The sequence below is a fragment of the Gallinula chloropus genome, assembly GCF_964237585.1.
Source record: "Gallinula chloropus genome assembly, chromosome: 5".
In the NCBI taxonomy this organism is placed as follows: domain Eukaryota; kingdom Metazoa; phylum Chordata; class Aves; order Gruiformes; family Rallidae; genus Gallinula; species Gallinula chloropus.
The window spans coordinates 21,171,825-21,188,262 of record NC_140090.1 but is presented as its reverse complement, the minus strand read 5'-3'; the positions used below and the strand labels follow the sequence as shown (position 1 = coordinate 21,188,262).

Sequence of the window (16,438 nt, the reverse complement as noted above, 5' to 3'; positions counted from 1 at the left end):
AATCCATAGCCCTTTTATAACCATCTTAACTAAAAACAAATAGTTTAGCATACAATACACTGACTTTAAGTATTTTAAAAACCATTTTGCCTGTTAGCATTATTTTAACATTAGATTTGATGATTTAGTTTAAACAGTGGTTTTAGTTGACAAGTGTCTGTATGTGCACGGAATATAATACAGGCTTGGCTGTCTCCAGACTTCCTTTTTTAATTTATTTGTATTTTTTTTAAACTACTTGGCAAATGGTTTTGAAAGGGAAACCGTAAAAATCTGCTGTAACTGCAGTGAAACATGGGTTTCTAAGTCCATACTGAAAGAAAAAAATTCACCTTTTTGAATTTTAAGGTGCTTTCTAGTAAAAAAAAGTAGAAGTTTAAATTGTAGGTATTGGGTTCTCCTCTGACAGGCAAGATCTATTTATTACAGCTTCTGACACTCATCATTTCACTGAACTCAGGACATGGTTTGCTCAAAGTTTTTTTTCCTGTGAGTATGGCTTATCTTGCTCATTCATCTGAGAGAAAAATAGACTCTCTATATCCAGGTAGGCTTAGAAAAAGAAAATGGGATTTAACGGGGTTTAATCTTTTAAACTTAAGTTTCTTTCATCTGTTTTCATTCTTTTCACCTTTCTGATATAAGCTCCAGTAATATATAAAGTTCTACGTGCGAGTGGATTTTTAGGGGGAAGGGCTGGCAGTTCTGTTCCCTGCTGTTCGATGGCAGTAAAAGTTATTTTATACTGTCATCAACAGCAGTATAAAAGTTATTTTATACTGCTAATTTTTGAGCAAGCTGTGCATTTGGGACATGGGAGCCAAATCTCTTAGGCCAGTTAGTGTCAGGGGTGAACCAAATCTGTTGCTTCAAATTGAGTCCTTCCATCATTTCCATACCCCAACTCCACCTCCTCTTAAAATAATCTGAACTAATCTGTATGACCTGTGTATCAGAAAGCTTTCTAAAATGTCTACATCTTTCCTTGAGGGCTAGGGTGTGCATAATGAAACAATAACATGAAATAAATTAGCTACTTCTGCACATGTATCACATGATGTAGTTGACATTCAGAAGAATAAATGGACTCAAGAACAGAGTAGGCAGCTTTTGTGATGAATGGTGCATTGATGGCTGCTAAATGCACCAGAGTTAGAGATGAAGTCTGTGGCTGGGAATCCTTCCAGTACCGACTGCTAGAAGGTTGGAGGCCCCTCCATAGGAATGGTCAACGTGTACATGCCTTGTTTCTTCTGCTTTCTCATAAATACATCAGCAGAGTTGTGTGTGCCTCTCATGTACTGTGACCTCCTGGTGTGCTACTGACAAACAGTAGAGTATGAGCACGCGTTGGTGAAGGGAAGGATGGCACTATTGGGCCTTTGCTTGTCTGACATTGGGGCACCCAGGTGAGCGTGTTTGTCATCTTTATGCTGCAAACTATTGAGCATTTAACCCTTCTTTTTGTAGTTTGTACAGCGCACAGCACGAAGTGGTCAACTACTGGGTCTGTAGATGCTATTTTACTAATAATCTGGTTATAACATGTAATTGGATTCAGTAATAGAAAACCTAGACTTCCCTATTAATAGTGTATCTCTGTGATGCTGTATCTCTTCTGCTTCAAATAGTCCCTTGACTCTCTGTCCAACTATCAGTCTGTATGCAGAGATCTTGCAATCAGGTGAAACTGGTGCAGATTCCTGTTTGTACTGTCTACTTGTTGATATTATCAGTTAAAGTTATGTATCTAATCTAGTTTAAAGACATGCAAATACAAAAGAAATTCAATGTTGGAAGATCTTGAAGACGAGATAAATTTTGACTGCTGACTGAAATACCTATATATGTGGTCTGTGTTTTTTGAAATCTGAGTAGTTTGTATTAAATGGAGATTTCAGAGTGCAGAAAGACTGAAAATTAAATATTGTCTTGAGGTATATGAAATTTAGCATAATATTATCAGACTCTGCTTTTCTTTATTTTGTAAATAATCTTTGTTCATTTGCCTGTAACAATTGCTACCAGAATACTACTTTTCAGTTATTATGGGGCATTTTACAATAACAAGCAGAGGTTTTTCTTGAACTATGGACTTTAATTCTTTCTTCATTAGTGTGAGGGGACAGCAATGGAATTTCCAGAGGTTCAGCTTACCCTCCCCAAGCATTCCAAAACCTTGGGCTGTTTGACATGTAATTAAGCTAGGCAAAAATCTGACATCAAAGTTTATGGAAAGTGATTCTCCAGGATTCTTCTACCTGTGAGGCTACTGGAGTGGGTTCTTCTGCTTGGGAGGTGTTGGGAACAAAGAGTACTCTTTGATGGAAGGCAGACAGGTAGAAAAGAGCTTGTAATTTACTTTCTTTTTATAAAATTTATGTGGAATAGGCTTGTAATGTATAGTTCATTTGCATTTATTTGTTGAAAAACTGCAGATGTATTAAAGGCAGAAATGTACAGTTGAAAAAATACTGCCTTGAAGACTGTTACTCTTAAATGCAAAGAATCTGTTGGAAGACATGATTCCTGAAAAGGAAAGTAACTGCAGCACTGTAATTTTAATGTTTGAGTGGAGAGTTTGAGAGTAGTGCAGTCTACCCTGGGCTTAATGTTCTTCATTACATTAAATCTTTCATTGAAGATTAATTGTTAAAGAGGTTTTAGCAGTCACCGAAGGTATTGTGAGCACAAGGAAGAAAAAATGGATGAGGGGTTTTGGCCTGTTCTGTGCAGTCAGAATAGTCATGGTGCCCTTAATCCCTGGGCAACAAATGTAATTCAAAAGATTTGGTCAAAAGTATGAGGGACTTCAGGGTTGAATGGACAGGTAGAAATGTATGAAAATAATTATAATAAGACTCAAACTGTTCAGAGAGGAACTGAAAAAGGTCTGAAGTAATGCTGAGTGGCAGAGAGGAATGCAGTACTTGTTTCCTTTGTAAACCAAAAATAAAATTCTGATTTCAATACAGAGGATTGAATTTAAGCTTTAATTCTCAGTCTAAATATTTCTACACAAACATATTGGGATAAATGAAGCACAGAGGAGGGTGAGGTGGTGTAATGGACTGCCTTCCTATTGAAGCCTGCAACCCTGTAGGTTAAACCATTGTGCTGTGAAATGCCTGAAGCTATTAACCTCTCTCTCTTCAGGAGTTTCATATGACTTAATGTGACGTTGAGTAACATTCATTAGTGGCATGAGGGTTGATTACCATCCTACAGTGGCAGTGGGGCTTGTCTTTGGCAGTGGTTTAGCTTAGGATCCTTCGTTCCTATGCAGGACAGACTTGTTGGGAAAAACTTGTCTCGTACCATGTGAGGTAGTTGTATTGAATAGTGCTTGTATTACATTATTTCTGTTGGTAAGAGTGCCATTTATTTTTAATAACAAATTAAAAGCAAAAAAAAAAAAAAGTATGTTGTTTGTTTGCTCTGTCAAAGTCACTGTTATGTTGCTTTATTCCAATGGAAAATGGCTACCTGGTATAATCTTTGTGCAAGTTATGCAGAGCCAGTGATACTTGCTGTCTTGTTTTTACCTGAGGAAATTGTGGATCTTAAACATCCACTTAGGAGACTTTTATAAGAGAATCCCAGACACACAGAACCATGGAAACCCTCATGAGAAAGTTAGCATAAAGCCCAAAGATAGTAAGTATAACACAAAGTTTAGAAATAGTGCTTTAAGCTCTATTTTTCCAGTGATCTTTCTGGTTTGCATTTTTCAGTACTAGACTAGCTTATATTAAAGATGAGATCATATATTTGTTTTTTTTCTGTGGTGTTTTCCTGAATATTGAGCTGTTGAAACAGATCTTACCTTTCAGAATTACTCTTGTTAATGCTCAGAGATTCTTCTTTATATATGTCCTGGTGTCATTTGTCAAGTCTGCCATACATTTTTTTAGTGCAAATTTTAGTAGCGCTTTGCTCACAATCAGAAAACTAAAATGGAATTATAATAAAAGGAGAACACAAAACCTCAATTGTTTCTAAACTTTGAACTTTCAAAAGTCACCTAGATTTTTTTCTATGAGCAACCTTTATGCACGACATTGAAGTCTGATTGTTTGACTGCTTGTTTTTAAACTTGGTGGTGATTTCCTCCAGGAAACCTGCTAACAGTATTCTGTTTGCCTGAAAAAGGTGTCTCATTTTATCAGCATCTGTCAGAGTGAATCAGAATTTCTATGGAAATTAGCTCGTTAGTATTAATTTTTGGCAATGTCTGACTGATTCATGAGCTGCTTTGCCATTTAAAAACCAAAATCTCTTTCTGAAAGCAAAACCTTCCATAAAATTGCTAATGACTAATCCTTCAGTGAATGAAGGCTTCAGAGTATGGCAACGGGCAAGTGGATGCCCCTTGTCTTCCTGCAGTCCCTGCCTTTGCTGAAGCCCAGGTGCTGCAGGCTCACACTGCATAGCACGTACGGATGGAATAGTCCTCTGGGACTCCACAGCCTTCCCCTGTGGATCATTGCTAGTCAGTGTGAGTAAGGCCTGCAACATTTTTACTTGAATTAGTACTGTTTAAAATGTGTAAGTGAATTCATAGTAACTAAAGCACAATTCTTCAAGTCTCCTAAGTTTCCAGTGCTTCTTTTTAGCAGAATATGCACAGTTCAGTTCTGAGAGAACAGTCTCTGTAGTTGTCTATGGTAACAGGCCTGGTTATTGCTGACATGGTGGTTTTTCTTTCATTCTGGATATTTCTCCTGAGTATTCATAGCAGTAATTTTATAATGGTGCATTTTCCCTTGATTGCTTTCTCCTCTATCAAAGTTGGAGTTGGTTTTGTTTGCAGTTGAAACGCAAGCTTTTTAGAACCTTGGTCAGAAGTGCCCTTTATAATGTAGATCGGTTCTACTTCTTCCATATTACTTAATTTCAAGGATTGTCTTTGCAGTGAATTAACATCACTATCTGCTGTGTACTTTTCTTTCTTCTGAAGATGATATAAAGCAGTGATAAGTGGAGTATTAGTCTTTTGCATTTTTATAGGTGTTTCAGAGCTCTTTGCCTTCTGTTACAGGTAAGCACAGAAGATAACACTTGAAAAGCCTAATGCCATGATTCAGTGAGTTATAACAGTTCTGCTGAAGAATTGTATGGATGGACATTGATACAATGCTTATTGTATGTAGGTGTGAGCAACTTAAATTAGAATTCTGCAAAGTATTACAGAGTGTAGGAGAACTAGATGATTTGCACATTTTCTGTTAAGGTTGAGTTACCATTTCTTGTACTGTACAAAGGCTGCTATGTTTATAATGCTTTCTAAAATGTTTATCAGTGTTATCTCCTCATTTTTATCACTTTAAGGGTATGTGTAACTACAAGATAGATAAAATAAATCAGCAGTGTATGTAGTGCTTGAGATTGTTTTTGCTAGTTATTATTTGGAAATAACATACAAATTGCTCGTACTGTTTGTTTATAAGCATCTGTTTCATTAGAAATTCTAGCCATGTGGCTGCAGATTTAATTCTGTATTGTAACTTTTTAAGTAAATGGCTCTGAATATTCCAGTGGGTTTGAAAAGCAATAATATACTAAATGTACAAGCAACTTTACTATTTGCTTTGCATAGTTATTTTAATTGATAAATGCTGGTTTATGTGTTGCATTTATTAGAGCTTTAACTGCGGATCTCATATGGAAATGTTGCTTTGTAGGACAAAATTCAGTGAGAGGGCCTGGGATTCCAGAGTGAACTTGTACATTCCTTCAGGGCATTTTTGCAAGGGAGGTTGTTGTGTTTTAAAGGTAGTTGATAAGAGACCTGCACCACCAACCCCAGACCTGCACCACCAACCACCATCATGCATTAGTCTATAGAAGGTATTTGGGTGAACATACTCCTGTACCACTCCGTACCACCATTTATCCAAGTGAATTTTTTTGACCATTTGCAGGATACATTATAAATCAGGATGTCACTACCAGACAATCAGATTTGAACATTCCTTGCATAAAGTAGCTTGCCTATATCCCTTAGGAATACATCACTTAACTGTGTTTACGTGACAGTGTTGATATGCCTGGTTTTACATGAAAGTTAGGGTAGCATGTTATTTATGTCATCATGAATTCAAAAGGTAGGTGGTTGTGCTTTATGTATACTGAGGTTATCTTCTCTGGACAAATCACTCAGGGTAACTGAAAGATGTAGTTTTATTATGTGACTATTAATTAAATCAGGAAACAAGATTTTTTTTCTTCAGAGTTGGGCTTTGCTATTACCTCAGGTTTTGTCAGCGTTCCCTCCTCTGAGGTGCTGACAACAGATTAACATGAAACAGAGCTCTGTTGAACCTAATTACATTATAGCTCATTGTTTTGGGCACCTATAAAACTGTTCACTCTTTTTTTTTTATGAGGCTGTAGTCACAACAAAAGGCCATAAACAGTGCATTTTCTCTTTCCTATGGGACCGGAGATTTCATTAGTCGACACTAATAAAGGCCTGATCCAGCTGCATTTACACCTGGGAATGAATACTTCTTTATCAGGTCTTAATCCTTAGTAGGTCAGGCAGGAGGGAGTGACAGCAGGATAGCTTTTGATCAGCCTTAAATGTCGAAAGCTTAATTTATTTTAAAATAATTTGCTATTCAGATGTTGACTGAAGACATGCTTTCCTGTACTTCAGAGAAAAGATTTTAGGGTGTTATTAACAAAAAACGAGGTCTCTGTGTGCTTTCAAGCAGTCACTGCTGAAACAAGATTTCCACCTCATCTAAGGGGATGGTGGTTATTATTGTTAATTATTTTACACCCTCAGGGACTCTGTGGAGGACTAATGTTCAGCACATTTAGTCCTTAGAAATAATGTTAAAAATGATGTCCTATCTTTTTTTAGGTCTATACTGCTTGTGAATTTAAAATTATCATGATATATTTCTGCTAAATAGGTTTCTGTAGTGCAGGTGCCCCTCTGAGATTTGAGTTATTTATACATTTTTTGGTTTATTTGTATAATACACAAATTAAAATTATGGGAATTTTCTAGTGGTTTAGTTAGGGAGTGTGCAAGATTCAGAGCTGGTTTGGTTTTGGTGGGTTTTTTTGGTTGACCGGGTGTGTAGAGATTTTTTTTTATACATATACTTACTTATATTTTTGTATTATCATAATATTATTTTTCTCTCCTTGCCATGTCCTAAGGTAATGGATAGATGGCAGTTGTTTGGCAGGAATGTGCTCCACTGTCTGTGTTTTCTGTGTTGGTACTGCTAACCTGCTTATTACTTTGCTTTACCACAGGATGTGAGCGTGGGCAGTTTCGCTGTGGCAATGGTCGCTGTATTCCTGCAGACTGGAGGTGTGATGGTGCCAGAGACTGCTCAGATGATACAGATGAAGCTGGCTGTCGTAAGTGAAATAACTATAGAGGAACTTTTTTGTAACATAAGAAATACTGAGATTCCAATGTGCCCTAAATTATATCTTAGGGGGAAGTTTTTTACAGAGAGAGTGGTGAGGTGCTGGAACAGGCTGCCCAGAGAGGGGGTGGATGCCCCGTCCCTGGAGGTGTTCAAGGCCAGGTTGGATGGGGCCCTGGGCAACCTTGTCTAGATCCAGGCCTGGAGATTGGTGGCCCTGCCTGTGGCAGGGGCGTTGGAACTCTGTGATCCTTGGGGTCCCTTCCAATCCAGACCATTCTATGATTCTATGATTCAACTGTACCTGTAGTACAAGAATGAATATTGGAGGAGGAGAAAACTCCTAGTTGTTTTGAGATGACTGCAGAAGCTGTTTGAGTCATATTTCCGGAGTCCTTTGGTTTAGTAGTCAGAAAATCAAGTAGTGCTCAACTTCCAACATGACTCAGACTTCTCTTAAAAATCTTGGTGTCCAATAATGCTGTTTCGTCTGGTGACTAATGTTCTGAGTAGATGTAGAAATGTATTCTGTTCTTGTAGTAATCTTGACTGCTGGATGTGCATACAGCTACCACCAACATCACTTGAGCTCCAAATTTTTGGATCTTGCAGCCCCTAGAGAACAAGCTGTCCCTTCTGCACCTTCAGTAAAGTCTTGGTTAGTTGTCTAGAGTTGGTTGTGTTATCCTCAGTGCCAACAGTTCAGGGACAGCAATTGCATGCAGATGGGTTGTAATATCTATGCACAAATATTGTCTCAAGCTGAATGTTAAAAAGTGGTGAAAATGGAAGAAATTCCCTCCGGGAACTTGCCTGCATTTTACTTGTCCATTCAAATGTTTTTTGAGGTCTTGTGAGCTGGTGCAGCCATCAGCCCTCTTACAGGCTAGGCCAGTTCTTGACCCTCATCTGATGGGGAGGTTGATTCTTTTCACTCTGAATTTTTATGTTGGTTTTTTTCACTGTGAATTGTTTCTTTGCTGCTTCACCCATATAATAAATGGAGGTCATTGACACAGCTTGGCAGTGGATTAGCACTTTAGTTAGCTCCAAATCCCAGTGCAGTTCTGGATGAAGATGCCTTCAACTGGCAAAGCTAAAAGGTGTCCTATAGTTTGTGATTTCAGTTTAGTTCTGAACTGCAACTGGGAAGAAGTGGTTGGAGTTTGAGCAAAGAGCCTGTTGAGTATGTGAAAGATAAAAAACAACACCCTGACACCTACTGCGTTTTTCAGTTATAAGCATGAAGTTGAGTTGTTCTCATGTTCATACATGTGATGAATTAGGAACATTAAAATTAAATTTTTCATTTTTTTCAGGTAATTGTGCTTTTAAAGCCAGGATGTTAATGTGCTATAGGTAGTGGGAATTTAAGCGTCCGGGAAGATAGTTTAAAATTGGCCTAAGGTTAAAATATGTTACAAGATTATTCTTTGGTTCTTAGAAAAGGAATAAAAAAACCCCAACCCACTGTGCATGAAGTACATCGTCTGTAGTATGTGGTTGATTTTATCCCTCCAATTATCTCTAATGTGACTTTGTACTTCTCAGCTCTAAATCTACAAAGTGATTTGATTTTTCTCCTGTGATGGTTTGTTTACATTGGTAGCTGTGCTTGCATATCATCCTGTGAGCACAAAGTGTTTCTAGTTGACTTTGCAGCAAAAACATGATTCTGAGAAAAAAGATCATTAAGACCAGAGTCCTGTCTACTGGAGTGTGTTGTGCTAGTGATTCTTCTCAGGAATATTAACTAGGGATGGAGCAAGCTGTAACATGGGTTCAAACATTTGTTTTCATCTTTCTCTCTAATGGTTCCCTGTTGTTTGGCTGTCTGAAAAGGGCAGAGTGGAGCTGGGACAACAATGTTCAGATTGTTCTGACCTCACCCTTGTTTTTGCCTCATGAATTCATAGAGAAGAGTATGAGATTGTTTTGAAAGACCACCTTCCTACCAGGAATAGAGCACCTGAGGTGGAGTGAGAGCAACTGAACAGACCTGTGAGACTCACTCCATATATAAGGGGGGAATAGAGACTGCCAGAGGGCAGTTCAGAGCTTTAAGCTTTTGCTGTGACCTGCCTTCTCGAGGAGCCTGTGTCTCCACGGGAGGGTACAACACTGAAAAGTCATATGTGGCAGTTTGCTAAATTAAATTTTGCCATCGAGCATCCTTCTGCTGGCCCACTTTCTCCTCACTGCTCTGTCTGTTTCCTTTGATTTGTTGAACATTTCTTGGCTTTAGTAAAAGTTTCAGTCACTTTACACCTGAACCTTAAGTCTTCTTTTTACGTATTTGTTTTCTTTGAAAGTGCTTTGCCAAATGACTGTGAAATGACAATTTTTTTCATTGCTTACGCTAGCACAACCTACCTGTGAGGGAAATCAGTTTCAGTGTCAGACTGATGGCGAATGTATCCCACAGTCATGGGTTTGTGATGATGAGGAAGACTGTGAAGATGGCTCAGATGAGCATCAACAATGTCGTGAGTACTTAAGTTCTAATAGTAATCCAGCTTTGTGAAAGAAGGTAATTCACATAGCAGCATATTGAGAACATACAGAAACAAGCCTGATCTAAGTACAGCTTTTACCAGATGAGTCTCTCTAAAGTAGTTTATAGAAATTAAGTAATCAGAAATAGATAAAATAGAGAAAATATGTCCAAAAGAAATCTTTTAGTCTTGAAATCTGAAAATTATTGATGCTTTAGTTAATTAAAGGAGGAAAAAAAGGAGAAAAAATACACATTATTTCATATTATTAGTACATATTATTTTTATATTTGATAGTAAATATAGTAGTTCTAAAATTGGTGAAATATACTTAATGCTCAGATGCCTAGACAGTGTTTGAATTGTTTTAAACTGAAGTGTTCAATGGTCTCTGTGTACTTTGTGTATTTTAGAGCAAAGAAGCCATTTAGCAGCCTAACTGCCATAGCTGTAGCTCTTTCTTTTTCAGTTTAGATAGTAAGATAAATGATAATAATAAAATATGTTACTCTGGTTTTTTAATTTTGTGACTAACCAGTTTAAGAGCTACACACAGGTAAGCACCTTCCAAAGTGACACAGTGAACAGACATGATTATTGCACCAAATTACATTTTCTGCGTTTTTGCTTAAGACACGAAGAACAAGTGTTACTGAGGTCTAAAAACCAGATTTCCTGCTGTTTCTAATATTAGAAATTAGTTTAAGTGATGAGGATAAGGATAATTTAATTTCTTTAAACTGTACAACACTGGAGCTACTTACGAACCCCCTTGATTCTGGGGAGCTTCACAGGTTTACCTTTTGGAAGCATTTTGCTCATAGACTTGGTTTTGTGCTTTTACGTCTCAATACTTGTTCCCACTGAGGATGAAAAAATTGGAACTAAGGTTAAATGCCTTTTGCTCCCTTTTCCCTCTGAGGTGTCAGCACAACTGCTGGTTATGTTTTAACTAAGCTATCTAGATACAAAATGCAGAATGAGCAACAGCTCTGAGCTGACTTTTCCACTGGGTCACCGTAACATCATTTTCCATGTACTGGTTAGCAACACCACAGTGGCACTGTGCTGCTGCTCTTTCTGAGCCATGTCCTGGTATTTGTCCTTATTCTTCTAAAGGGACTTTTTGTCTCTGTGCTTGGGAATCCTGGAGGAGCTTTTCTTTCTTGAAATGTTAAATAAAATTTCCTGAGAGAAATGCCTAAGAGCTCTCATAGTCACATGTGCTAAATTGTTCTACTTTACTGTCTTGCTCTTGTTTTTCCTCGTGACACTAGTATTCCAGTAGCAGGTCTTACTTTGGGAACATTGCTGACAGAAGAAGGAATAGAGAGCCCCTTTAAAGCATCAAACTAGATGCCAGTGTATAGACTGGTCTGGTGTTGAGAAAATGCATGAATTTGAAAAAAACAAATGTGCAGGTGACAGAAGGGAGGAAAGGTTAGCAGCTATTTTGCCCTTCAGCTATATTTTTGTGGATTCAATTAATTTTCTTAAGAACAATTTAACTCTAGTGGAATCAAAGTGGAATTGCACAGTTTTATGTGGTTGCTTTTCACTGACACAGCTGTCCTGAAAATAGACATAATCATCCTTGATCCTGTGTTAGGTGTGAATATAAAATATATCTGAGTGTTAAGGCCCTGGCTGTATTAGAAAGCAGTGCCTTACTTCCAGTTCTGCTGTGCTTTCACTGTGGCATTCTGGTCAACCAAATAATGTAAAGTTACTGAGAGATTTTGATCCAAATAAGAAAATAATAGACAAAAAATATAATAAAACAATGAAAATTGGTAATTTAGACTTTTAGGCAGAACAATTAGTGGGAGGTAATTTTTAACCTAGGGGTCAGTCTTCTGCAGAGAGAAGCAGTGACCTTGCAGGCTACAGAGGGCCTCATAGAGCTCTGTTATCTGTAGTGTGCTTGTCAAGGGTTCGTTAATCTCCCTGAATACACAGAGATACAGGGGGAGAAAGTCTTATGCTAATACTTGTCAGAAGGATGAAGTCATTAAGAAAGAGGGAAAATATTTTTCTGTTTAAAAAAAAATCTTGGCTGATGGAAAAGCCTGACTGAGTGTCTCTTTCTTGCAGCGGGAAGGACATGCTCAAGTCAGCAGTTCACATGTTCGAATGGGCAGTGTATCCCGAGCGCATACTGGTGCGATCGAGTGAAGGACTGCACTGATGGAACAGATGAAAGAGTCTGCCGTGAGTCTGAACTCTTAGCTCTAGATCTGGTTTCATCTCATCTCTCTGGCATTTCAATAAATTTGTAAGATTAAAGGGCTTGTTGATGGACAGGATGACCACAATATGTGTCTTGTTACAAGAGTTTCATTTCAGATTCTTTTGTGTATTAAAGCTGATGTTCTGATACAGATCCATTATTGCAGAACTCAAATGCAAGCTGCTACCATAGGATCAGGGCTTCTCATTTGTTATTGTCTGAAAGATAAATAATATTGCATTGGAAAAGAACCAGTCATGTTTGGCTTGAAGCTGTGGGAGGCTCAGAGCTAACTTTGCCAATTTTTTTCATATAATTTCTGCATACTCCTTATGAAATCAGTGGTAACCATAATCTGTATAGAAAAGCAGAATTTGATGCAGAATCACTTGGGGGATTTTGACCCTTTTAAAACATTTGTTTCTTGTGGAAATGAAATGGGATTGGATCATATTGTACTTGGATAAGCTGTTTATATTGTGCCAACAAAATGCAGTTGGACAAGTAGGGGTTTTCTTTTTGCAGTCTGATTCCCCACAGTTGAGGCTGCCTGACTGTCTGGTGACAGCTTCCCTAGATCCTGCCCTAGGATGAATGCTGATGGAAAGGACAGCTGGCCACAGAACAGAGGCCACGGTTTTTTTGAGATGTTTTTACCTAATACCTACACAACAATGTGTAGCAGCATTTCTGTTCGTTGTTAGTATTAAGGAAAAGCTTTACATGTGTCATGAGTGACATGTAATGTGAGAAGCTATTCCAGCTGTAGAACTTAGTGTGCCTTTGGAAAAAAGACTGTAAACTTTGCTCAGAACCAGTCCTGGGGCAGGAGGTGGGGGAAGAGGCTAAGATGCTAAGGAAAGAGTAAAGAAGTGAGAAATAAAATATTGTTAATGGCTGCGCTTAGAGGAACAAAGCGCATGTGCATGTGCTCTGTAAAGGAACACCAGCACATTACATGGTCAGCTACCTGCTAGTGTGTTTTATCACTGACTCACAAGTGGCTAAAATATATGAATGAAAAGTGATTTGGAACTATATGGTGCTCTGGAGTAAAAGGTTGCTGAGACAGCCACCTTGGAACTTTTCCATGTGACAGATCCCCAGACAATTCTGAAGTCACCCACACAAACAGCTAAAAGCCAAGATCTGAAATATCCCATATCACTGCTGGAAGAATATCTTCTGTAGCTTGTCATTTTTTCTCTTAAAGTTTGGAAGAAGAAAAGAGATTGCTAACAATTTAGAAAAATCTATGACATGTTAAAAAAACCTGAAGAAACTGGGAGTAGGCATTGAATATGGTGTGGAACAGCCAGATGAAACAGTGTGATCTTTATAATGCAGTAAATCTGTGGCAGATTGGGAGCGGACTCCTAAAGACAGTGATCACAATTCTTTCTTAAGACCAGAAGCCACTATAATGTTTGCAAATTGAAGTGCACATTTTATTTCATCTGTAACATTCTCAACTAAGTAAATTAAAAAGGCAGCTTGGAAAAGGGGCCTCTACATACCTTAACGTTAGTGCTCTACTGCTGTGTGGGAAACTCAGTCATTGCTGCATAAGCCAGGAGGCTCCATGACTGTTGTGAAGGCAGGATGTTAAGCCCCAGGGAGAGGGACTGCCTCATATCATTCAGCAGCCTCCACTCTAGTTTATTAGAATATGTGTTGACAGTCATCCCTCTAAGACAGAAGAATGACTATGACTTGGAACATTGAAAGTAGGAGTGTTGGGCTAGTTTAAAGAAATGTGATGGTGCTGAAGACAAGAGACTGAAGAAGAATGTAGCGACAAGACCCTTTCAGAAAGACAGGTTAATTTTATTGCCTCTCTGTCTTTGCAAGGCCTGAAACCTTAATCAGAAGCCATAAGATAAAATTAATAATTCGGTGATTTTATGATCAACTATACAGTATGAATTGGTGTGAGGTTAGATTTTACTGTTTTGAAGCAGATTCTATTACTTGCTTTGAATATTATTTTTTCCCACTGTTAATCCATTTCTTTTTCCACATTGATATAAACAAATACGAGGATTATTGATATTTTGGCTTTTTCCTTTGTCGTTATTTTCCCCTTATTTATTTTACAGTAAAAGGCTTCATAAATGAAAACAAAACATCCATGGACAATGGAAAAAAAAAGCTGTTTAGAATTGATTCTGTTAGTTCATGGAACATAACAAAATGCAAACTTACCACATCACTTTAGTGATGCCTTGCACTTACTGATCTGTCTGGGAGCAGATTTAGATTGCAGAGAAGATAAAGTTTTGTTGCCGAATAAGTTAAATTATTTAAGAAACTAGTCAGATTCAAAGTGTCACCAGTATGAAGTAACTCAGCAGTTAAACATGTAAAAAAATAGAACAAAGGAATTCAAAGCCTTAGTCCATTTTACTGCTAATGGGATTAACAGCAAGGGAAAACTACCCATGGAGAGGCTAAGATAAACATCAGAACAATGTTTCAGCTACAGGTCATATAATTAGTGCATTGAAGCTGTTTTAATTTCATAAAATCGTAAGGGTTTTTTTTTCTTTAAATATATATATATCTCAGCTTGTTTCTCCAGCTTTTTTAATAGTCAATAGCTAGCAAATACTTTTATTTTAAACCTTCAGAAATGTAGAATGAAATGGCAGACTATTTGGAGTAACAAATACTTTTTGGGAGTAAGCGGCCAATACTAGTGTGATTTTTTTCTGTAAGATTCTCTTTCCTGCCTCAAGTTCATACTTGAAAAATGAAAATCCCAGCCATGTCCATTTTGCTTTGCCTTGACTGGCAAAGTAACCTTTCTGTATACAGCTCTGGCAGCTGAGCACTGCACTGAGGACATGAGGCAAAAAGGGGAAATACTGGAAAGACGTGTTGTTTGAGGATGATGAGCTGAGTGTAGGCCCAGAAACTCTGGGGGTTTAATTCTAATTTTGATCTTGAGTTGCTGCCATGGGCCAACCGCTGAACCTCTTAACTCCTGACTTGTGTTTGCTATGCTAAATAGCCAGGTCTGATGTGAATTTGGGAAAAAAATGAACAAATATCAAGAACTGAAGAGATCATAAGGTCAAGATCATAAGATCATAAGTCCAAGAAGGAAGAAAAGGACCACGATTAGAGGCTAGAAATTGAACAAATTATATGTCACAGCTACGGGACAAGGCAGAAGTTAGGGCTGAAGAAATATCGATACCAAGGAGAGTTTGGGACAGGGATGAAGGAAAACTTGAGCAAGGTAAGGAAGGCAGCCAAAGACAGGAATTAAGGGCAGGAATGAGGGTCTTGTCTGTCTGCCAGCTCCCTTAGGACATTTCTGTGATGAATGCTACCTGGTATCATGTAGCTCATAGGACTTTTGGACTTGGGGTAAATCCTTCTCCTGGTATCTCTGATAGGCTATGAGCTGTCTTGGCAATGATTTGCCCACTGTGAGGTGGTGACTTATGGCAGTGAGTCAAAAGGTTTTAATTAATTTTATTTTGTAAAATGTTCTGGAATGTTGCTGCAATAAAAGAATGACACTTGGAAGTAGGAAATTGCTCCTTTTTTCTTCCTTTCTCCTTCTTCTTAAGAGGGTTTAGGGTTGTGCAAAGTTACACTTCCTGACTGGGTGACAGAAATCAGTGTCTGATGAATTGATACCAGTTGCAACTGTTTCCAGTTACTGCTTTTGTATGGGTTTAGTTTCAGCTTCCAGAACAGAAGTGTTAAGCAGTTCCTGTGATATAGCTTTCAAGTACCTTCCACATACCTACATTGAAACACTTAAAATATGTTTTCAGCATTGACACTTAAATGTGTTTGTAACTGTGCCCCAAAAGAGTTTGTAGGTTACAAGGAGTGAAGTGCCTCATCTGTCATTCCTGCTGGCCTTTGCCAGTTGTTTGTGTTTTGCAGCTGAAGTGCTGGCATACCATGAGGATCCAGATTGTGGAGAAACATTTCAATGTTCATGTTGTAGGTTCTTTACAATTGAAAGCAAGGTGAAAGAGAACAGTGTTTATTTTTTTCTGCCCCTTCACTTTTGTTTCCTAATACTATCTCCTTTCACTCTCTCCTCTTGTACAGCTGTATTCTTAGACCTCCTTAGATACCTTGTCATCCTTTTAACTCAGAAGCTTATCTGTCATTTTTAGCTCTTTCTAATCCATCACTGACTAGAAATAAACAGCATGTCCGAATCACTGTCAGTACCCTCTGTTTTTTATACACTGGCAGAGTGCTTCCACTTTCTCCTTGTGCCCCCTAGAACAAAGACAATATGATCAACTTTCTCTGGTTGCTTAGCTTAGCTGTGAGGTTTTATACCT

General features: G+C 38.1%; 1 protein-coding gene across 1 annotated transcript in view; it reads left to right on the top strand.

The window, feature by feature from the left end:
- LRP2 (LDL receptor related protein 2) overlaps positions 1 to 16,438 on the top strand; it is a gene marked incomplete at both ends in the record, with an annotated part of 121,204 nt that overhangs the window by 11,529 nt on the left and 93,237 nt on the right. The window contains 3 exons of the mRNA XM_084265135.1: positions 7,276 to 7,383; positions 9,758 to 9,880; positions 11,984 to 12,100. Coding sequence (XP_084121261.1) covers positions 7,276 to 7,383; positions 9,758 to 9,880; positions 11,984 to 12,100 — 348 coding nt within the window. The remainder of the gene's footprint in view (positions 1 to 7,275; positions 7,384 to 9,757; positions 9,881 to 11,983; positions 12,101 to 16,438) is intronic.